The following is an 8,570-nucleotide window of genomic DNA, read 5'->3' as shown; positions in this document are numbered from 1 at the left end:
GGGGGGGGGGGCGCAGAAGAAGAAAGACAAGGAACATGGTGAGAGAACATAAGACAACATGGCTCTTCTAAAATGTCGATTTTTTATCATTGAAAAAAGTTAAGTTGGATAAAAATGTTTTAAATCAGATTAAGTGAGCAACTCAAAGCTCACTGCTGCAAAAGCGGACGGCAGAATCCACAGTTGGAGTGCGTCTCTAGGCTGGTAAGCAGGATGAGCTTGATTTATAACTACTTTGTGAATAGAAGCACGTCTTGTTTGGTCTATTGTACAAACTGAAACAGGACACAAAAGTTAACTCTTGGAAATTATACTTCATTTTTGAATCTCCAAATAGTTAGTAAGGAGGCATAGTGTACCTACATTAAAACTTCGTATTAAAGACGGAACATGGAGAAGCAGTATGTGAACATACATGGCCAAACTCCCATTTCCAGAAATAGTTGCCCCCTACGTATGTCAGGATCACGTTTGTTTTCAGACCTGGCGATGACCTGGAAGGGCGGGGTGAATTTGGACGAGGCGGGTGAGGTGGAAACGGGAGGCAGGAAGAGGTCTGATGGTTGCTGTAAAGGTTTGCACATGCCCACACAGCGGCTGCCCTTCCTTGTAGTGAAAACTCCTTTCACGGTTCCTGCGAACAGCCTACTTTCCTCCCTAATTCCTAAATCAGTCATGGTAACTTCCATTGACCTTTGACTTATCTTGAGATTTAGAAAATTCTAGATTAAAAAACAAGGATGACAACAAGAAATACCCCATCCTCCACATTTGTACACTTGCTGGGTTGTTTCAAATTTCTTAGCTCAAGCCTGAGAGGTAATTTTAAATTACACATCACGTCCTTCTTACAGACATGACGTTAGTTGGAACCATAAACTGGACTTGCTGACGACCCTTAGATCTGGGAGGGGACCTCAAAAAGCTCGTGGGAAGACGGCACTGTCTCTTAACGCATTAACCTGGACTCCATCCAGCCACTGTTCATCGTCCACTACCCACCAAGCACGCATGTTTAATCTATTCACAATGAAGAGTTTTAATGGGTAGCCAGACAAATACGTCTCCTGAATGGAAAAGGCATTACTAATTTACCCGGAGTCATGATTATCTGCACTTTTGTGAGCATATTAGAGTTTGAGTTCAATTGTGTGCCTATGAGCACAAATTTTAAAGAGCATTCACTTGAAAAAGAGTGAGAAAGACCAGCATAAAATCAGGATTTGTTTTTTTTATCTTAAAATTCTACCTACCAAAAGATAATGAATGACTTGGAAAGTTGAGGACCCTCAGAGATGGTTTCCTCCTCTCATTTGCTCTAAGGAATGGCTGCATCACCAATGGAACAGGGAGTGCCAGGTGACTGAGCAATCAAGGCCTGTACTATATTTCTAATGCATGTGCTGGAAATACCATAAGTCCTGCGTGCATACATACATGCATCACACATTTATGGCACCCCCCCCAACAGAGCAGGAACGAAGTACTCACTAGGGTTCCCCAGGTAGGTATAACAGAGACAGTGCTTTTCAATTCTCCTAGTGAAATCTGGGTCAGAAAATCTACTGTAAATTTATCTAAACATCAGTAATGCACAGGATGGGACACTATTTTAGCTTTTGGACACACACGCAATAAGTTTAGAGCTTCAGATTTAGGAAGCATTTAATATAAAATGGACAATAGCAATATGTTCTTAAAATTCATTTGCCTGGTGCACACACTGCGTTAGTCAAAGGTATAGTATGTAACAATGGATTAAGTTAGTATATGCTCGGAGGCAATGTGGTTAGTCAGTCAAGTTAGTGAACGCTGTACCTTCTCCTATGAATGGGAGGTCTCCTGACAACATCCCCAAGAACTCGCATTGAACTGAAAATGAATGATGGAAGAGGTCAGTGTTGATGGCGAGACAAAATGAGACACAACTGTACCAAATACCGACACCACACTGGGGAGAGAGACCACCCCTACAGAGAAGCAGCACAGGGAGTAAGGGAGTAGAAGAATGTACAATGAGAGAAACAGACTCCAAAAGGCCCAGCCGTTTCTGTGGAGAGCTACTTTGCTCCCTCTTTGCTCTATGAAGTTAAGAAGAAGACAATGAATAGGTCTATTAAATTCTAAAATAAACAACCAACCAACCATAAAACAAATAAACACATTTAGGAGCATGTAAGACCAGGAAGGGAGGAAATGTAATTACAACTTTAATTTCTTAAGTCTTTGATATTCAGGTTAGTCTACATGTTGATAATATTATAAGAATTAGTTAAAAAAAAGGAATTAGTCAAAATAATTAAAGCTATCATTACAACCTCTTCTTCTAAACTAATCTAAAAATTATATCCAGATTCTTTTTTGGCTGACTGTGCTAGCTAATTTGTGATTTTAAGTCAAAATATGAGATTCCATGACACAGTACAGGTTGAAAATATAAATAATGGTGATATCATTCTAATCTCAGTTCAGTCTTAAGAGAGCTGAGTTAGTTAATTGTGCCAACCTGGCTGACAATCACATGTGGGGCTAATTGAAAGGCAGAGGGATGAATGGGTGGTGAGCCTCGCCTTTCTAGTTCTCGGGTCTCTTGCTTTGTGATGGTCGCACCAGCGTGCAGCTGCCTTAGCAGTTCTCTGCTTCAGCTTGCAAGATTGACTTCCTACAAGACATCCCCAAGGAGAAGCTACATGGACCTATCCCGATGCAGCCCTGGGTGCTGGAGCAGCCATGTGGAGACCCCTGCTAGTGCTGAGATGCTTATTCGTTCACTGACTCAGCTTTCCTCCTGCAATCGGCATTATTGCCTGTTTTGTGAGGTGGAGGACTTTGTGGACTGGTGTTGGGTTAAGGGGTTAATGTTGGACTTGTGGGCTTGGGCAGCATTGGGTTGGGATGTTTTCGTGATGCACACTTTCTTTACATAAAACTCTCTTATACATGAGTTGCTGTGGATTTGTTTCTCTAAAGTACCTAGACTAATACAAGAGCCCTGGGAAAATCATTCAGTCTGAGTTTCGATTTCCTCACCTGAGCAAGATGATCCATGAAGTCAAATCTAGTCGGAAATCGAAGGCAAACGGGATCCACAACGGGTTATGAAGGAAAATGGATTATACATAAAGCCAGTTCCTTAGCCCTGTTATTGCTAAAGACTAGGTTATCCTGTGAAGGAACCAATCGTGGTTCACAAACAACCTTCGGGCTAGAGGGATCATTCCCTAGCTCCTATTTTTCTTATGGGTGTGGATACTAAAAACAAAGCACCACACCAAAAAGAAAGCTGAAAAGGAAAACTTTGAGAAACTGCTTTTTATGTGATCTAGGTATCAAGTCCATATAAATCGATCTGGAAGATAAGGTACATTATTTATTTTGAAGGTTAGCAAGCTCAACTCTGACTGCAGAATAAAATGAAACCGCAGTCAGAGTACTTGACCAAGAGACCAGGAACCTGGATTCTATTGACCTTGGGCAAGTGCCTTAACCCCGCTGCTCCAGTCTCTTCATCTGTAAAACTGGGGAAAAGGCCACTTGACTCAAGTCGAAGAACAATTTCTGTAAGATAATGGGTTATGAAAGAACTTGAAGGAATTACCAAAGTGTACGGTAATACTGTGAACTCTCTGAAGGCAAGGATTTTGTCTAGTTTGTCCCACGTCTGGAAGCTAGAACAGTGCCTGACACTGAGGTACACAATGTTTGTAAAACAAAAGAATGAATGTGGTAAGACTTTATGTACTGAGACATATATTTAAAGATGTATCATAAAGAGGGCCAGGAATTTAAAAAATAATTATGCTAGCTGAGTTGTTTGTATCAACATTTTAGACATGATATTTCATTTTAGACATGATATTTTTTTGTGCCATGAGGGTAAAAAAAACTGGATTAGGGTTAAGATAAAGTTTTAAACAAAACTCAAGTTGAGCAGCTTCCCAAAAGATTAGAAACACTTTATGGGAAAATACTGACCCACACAAAAGATTTTTGGGGATCAAATATGTTAAGGTTGGAAGACCTGAACTGTAGCCTCGAAGAATGAGCAATTGGCTGAAGTCTGGAAAGTGGTGGAAGACCACTGAATTACCAACAGTGGGACTGCTCCTGAGGTGTGGATTTCACGCGGTCCAGCATTTGGCCTCAGCACATTTGCACCTGGATGGGGGCCAAACCTGTTATGCCAAGATCAGCTGGCTCAAAAGGCTGACCTTTCTTTCTGTCAGACTGGTACGCAAGACTGAGGCTTGGGAAGAGGATATTATGGAAGAACTCAGAACTGGGGATGAGTCTTGGATTTACCAATACTTACTTCAGCTGAATAGCTTTGATTCGTAATATGATCCAGAAAGCAAAGTCCCATTCAAACAGTGGCTTCTGAGCGTACCTGCTGGCCAGTTAAATTCAAGACAGAGCTCAACTCAAAAGGCTCAATGACCTTGACAGATTTTTTTCAAAGGACGCAGGGAAGACATTTTAAGAAAACAGAAAGCTGCGTTGCTGAGAAAAAGGCCAGGGGAATTGGTGCTGAGATTTTGGTCCCCATCAGGAGGGACATGACCTGCTCATTCTGCACAAGCAGCAAGGGCTCAGCCATGAGAATTATCCCTCGATGGTCCTCATCTCGCCCCGTGGAACTTCCTTTTGCTCCCCACACTCAAAGAATATTTAAAACAAACATGTTTTGAGTTGCTTGAGGATGGCCATTTCTCAGTGGTGTAACTAAAGCACACAGGGTTCTTTGGGAGCAGGAGGAGTTAGAAGCATTGTCTTCAGAAGTGTTCAGCCTAACACAAGGGTATGTTGTGAAACAACAGCTTCATATTTTTTTGAAATATAGGTTTGTATGATTTTTTAGCAATACTTTTTGACTTGTCCTCATATTTATTCTTATACCCTCGAGTATTAGCACTGATATTTAGAGATTATCAAAAGTATCAGCATAAGAAACAAGTGGCTTTAATTCCTGTGACATAATATAGAAAAGTTAGATGTGTTGAGATAGTAGGATTTCATATTTATTAATTCAAAACGACTTCTCATATTATTTACTGATATACTGATTTCTCCTTTGTTTTCTACCCTAAGGATTTCATGGACAAAGCTAGCAAGGATGCATGTTACCACACCTACTATGTGCCACCTAATTATTGCAAATATTTTACAGATGGGAAATTTGAAGATCTGAGGGGCCAAGTAACTTGCCCAGGATCATCTACGTAATAAGTTAAAAATCTGACGTTTGAAACAGTTTTTCCTGATTCCAGCACCCATATTCTTTCTTCTGTGCCATGGTGTCTCCTAAAACCTTTTGCCAACTGCCATATCCAAAGCAAGCAGAGAAATGGAGACTGGACAGAGATTGCCTTCTGACTTACCTCCGCTGGTTCATTTCTGCATCGCTGGCTGCATTCTTCCCGGGACCCCAGCTGTGCCTCCGGAAAGGAGACAGAGACCGCATAGAGCCCCTCAGAACAGAGCAGTGTGCAGGCACCTCGGTGATGCTATCCATCTCTTCCTCGTCCACTTCTCCTGGGTCAGCAGGCACGCTCTCTTGCCGCACAGCTCTCGTCCCATGGCCATAGAAGCCATCCAGGCTTGGTGGATCCTTGGACTTGTTCAAATTTGAAATCGGAGGGAGGGACACATCACTGCCATGTGAAGAATGTCGATCCAGGGAAGCTGTGTCATCAGTGGAAGAACTAGATCCAGTGATATCACAGACCGACTGTTCCTCCTCAGGCTGGATCAGAGAGAGAGAGAGAGAGAGAGAGAGAGAGATAGCATGTGTGATTGAAAATGACAGGACCAGGCAGACAGCGTCAGGTCTTTCAGGCCTGGCAAATGGATTCATAATAGACACACTTTTTTTTTTTTTAAAGGCATGATCAGAGTTGCATTCAAAGAGAAACTGTTTTCCCTCGTTCGCCCTCTTACATCATTTCACCTACACTAGAAGTACAGCTCTTCTGCTTTCCTGGAAGAAAAAAACTGGAACTAAAACATGAACTCAGGTCACTTCTTTCCGTTAATACCAGCAGCTAAAACAAAAGGAACCCTTCCATCTCAGGTGTGTGTTAAATAAGATCTCTGAATTCATGCCTTCTAAACTGTCTCACACGTCTACTGAAAGCAAAGTGCTCTACCCTCATCTTGTTCCATAAGTGCTTTTAGTGGCCTTTTGGAAAATGCATTCTATCTTCTGATCCCTATCTAATGCCTCTCACAAATACCCAAACATCTGGCCCATATACCTAGATTCAAGAAAGTGGTTTTTTTTTGCCTCATTTCACTATGAATTCATTAGCTGTTATCAGGCCAAATCATTAATAAAATAACCAATTCTGGCAACAAGTCTTCGAAAGAGTGATGATGCTCTTTCCCTGGCCAACCTCCAGCCTCCCGGGAATTCAGCAACTTTGGGTCCAGCAGCCTTTCTACACGTGTTCAAAGACATCAGAACATATCATTTGATGGGTCGAAGAGAAAGGTGCTCCCTAGCATCTCACAGAAGCCAAGGTAAGGTGAAGGGTCTAATAAGAGATGAAAAACTCACCACACAGGCACCCTCTCAGGCGCAGGTGGCAGTGCTGCCTGGATGGCTCACTGGGCCCTCCTACAACAGGAAGTAGTGACTAAAGCAGGGCAGTCTGCAGCTGTCTTCTCGCGGTAGGTTCCTAGTAGTCTGTCCACTTAGTTTTCATTAAGGGCCACAAAGCTCAAAGTTCTTGAAGGCCCCACCCCAAAATGAGAGCAAACAAGGCCCTTCAGTTCTGGATTAAACCACGAGCCTCTCTCCTGAGAGTCTCTTTACACCACTAATATTAAGGACTGAGTAGAACTGCCGCGGTGGGTTTCTGAGACGTTAATCTTTACAGGAGCAGAAAGCCTCATCTTTGTCCTTCGGAGCAGCTGGGAGAAGCAGGAGGCTTTCTGCTGCTGTGAACTGCAAAATCACACAAGTTTCTTTACACCTCCTAGACGTAATCTTACCAGTAAGTATGAGATCGAGAGGAGATACAATGAGATCATTCAACAAGTCAGGAGATCATGACCCAGCCCATCTAATAGATTCTCCCAAACACATACACTTTGAGATGTAAAAATCAAGATTTGAATCCAGCCTGATTTTTAAGTCAAATCGTCCCATTCTGTAACTGTAGGAAAAAAATATCTGATAATCAGCGTTTTACTAAATCACACTATAAACTCAAACTATGCTTTCAGAGGTCTAATAATGTGTTTAGGGCATAAGATCTACCTTCTATTTTATTATGTAACTCCAGGGTCTTATACGTTTGCAAGTGGCTGTCCAAGGAATGACAATTGGGTTTCTATTCACCTGGAGCAACAAAGAAAGGAGGAGAGTCCAGAATAGGTGAAGGAAATGGAATGTGTGGCTAGCTGTCATTAGATAAAAAAAATAGAAGAGTGTCAGGCTACTCTTACTAAGTTTTTAATCAAGGATTCAATAACACAATCCTGATCAAAAGGGAGAGAATGCAGAACAGAATTCGAAGTTCTCAAGGAATACAGACTTTCTGGAGCCATTCAGATTACATGAAAAGAAAAAAGTTTCTGACAAAGGTGAGAAATTAAGACTGAGTGCAAATATTAAGTAGCTAAGGCAAATGGATTTCTTTAATACTGAATCTACAGAAGGCTCGAAATGACTTATTTCTGATATGTTAAGTTTCTTAAAAGAACGTCCAAAGCCCGTCATGTCTTTACAATGCCCTTACAGAATAGTAAGTAGTCCCTGACCTAACTAGAAATCAAGAGATCCAGAATACACGGTGTTCTCGTAATCTGTAAGTCACTTTTTCTTTTATGTTCCTACGCAATATGAAAGATTTAAACAGATGACCTTTAGATCTAAAGAGGTTAGAGTTAATATAAGGCATGTTGACAAGTATTAATCACCTAATTAAATCATGGATGATAGAAAAAAAGAGAGAAGAAAACAATGCCTCATTCCTGAATCAATTATGCAGAAGCTTTTAGAGGCACTGCCAAAATAGATACAAGAGAACTAATACCTTCCCCATTTCCACCCACTACCCTACCCCCTTTCTCCCAAAAAAACCCACCAGGTTCTGAAGATGTTACATATATTTCACTTACACATTAGCATGAAAAAATAGTATGGCTTCTGACACATGACAGAATGATTCATGTCTAATATTTGAAGTCCCTAAAGAGCTTTTGAGTTATGAATCAGTCTTTTTAACGAGAAATTTTCTACCTTAAAATGTCTACTAGTTAAATAATTTTCAAGGACTTAGGATATTAGACTTAATAATTTGGAATCATAGATAGTAGCTTAACTAAGACCTCAGGTTCACATGGAGTCAAAACTAGGTGATAGGTCTACCTAGAAAAACACAACTTTCCGCGGAGTAGGGAACCAGTGGAGAGGTCTGGGGGGCTGGCCCCAGTTCCAAATACTAAGTGGATGCCTGCCCCTCCCCAGAGAAGAAGTTATTTCAAAGGATGGCACTGAATCCACAGCTCCGGGAGAAGGATATATCTGACCAGAGCACACAGGAGCAGATGACGGGGGAGGAGGA

The 8,570-nt window shown here is 41.5% G+C and overlaps 1 protein-coding gene across 12 annotated transcripts in view; it reads right to left on the bottom strand.

Moving 5' to 3' along the window:
• The window catches only part of AKAP13 (A-kinase anchoring protein 13), a 312,203-nt gene that overhangs the window by 80,775 nt on the left and 222,858 nt on the right, over positions 1-8,570 (bottom strand). For 8 of the 12 annotated variants that reach the window (XR_006680703.1, XM_045296492.1, XM_045296493.1 and 5 more), the window contains 2 exons: positions 5,379-5,743; positions 1,819-1,872 (listed from right to left, as the gene is read on the bottom strand). Coding sequence is in view for 11 of the 12 variants with exons in the window: in XM_045296492.1 (XP_045152427.1) it covers positions 1,819-1,872; positions 5,379-5,743 (419 nt within the window). In the remaining variant the exon portion in view is untranslated. The remainder of the gene's footprint in view (positions 1-1,818; positions 1,873-5,378; positions 5,744-8,570) is intronic. The other 4 variants (XM_045296495.1, XM_045296499.1, XM_045296497.1 and 1 more) reach the window with 1 other exon arrangement.

This window comes from Echinops telfairi, unplaced genomic scaffold (assembly GCF_000313985.2).
Source record: "Echinops telfairi isolate 266 unplaced genomic scaffold, ASM31398v2 ScPeMD7_7409;HRSCAF=8447, whole genome shotgun sequence".
NCBI classification, from domain to species: Eukaryota; Metazoa; Chordata; class Mammalia; order Afrosoricida; family Tenrecidae; genus Echinops; species Echinops telfairi.
This window is presented reverse-complemented; position numbering and strand designations above follow the sequence as displayed.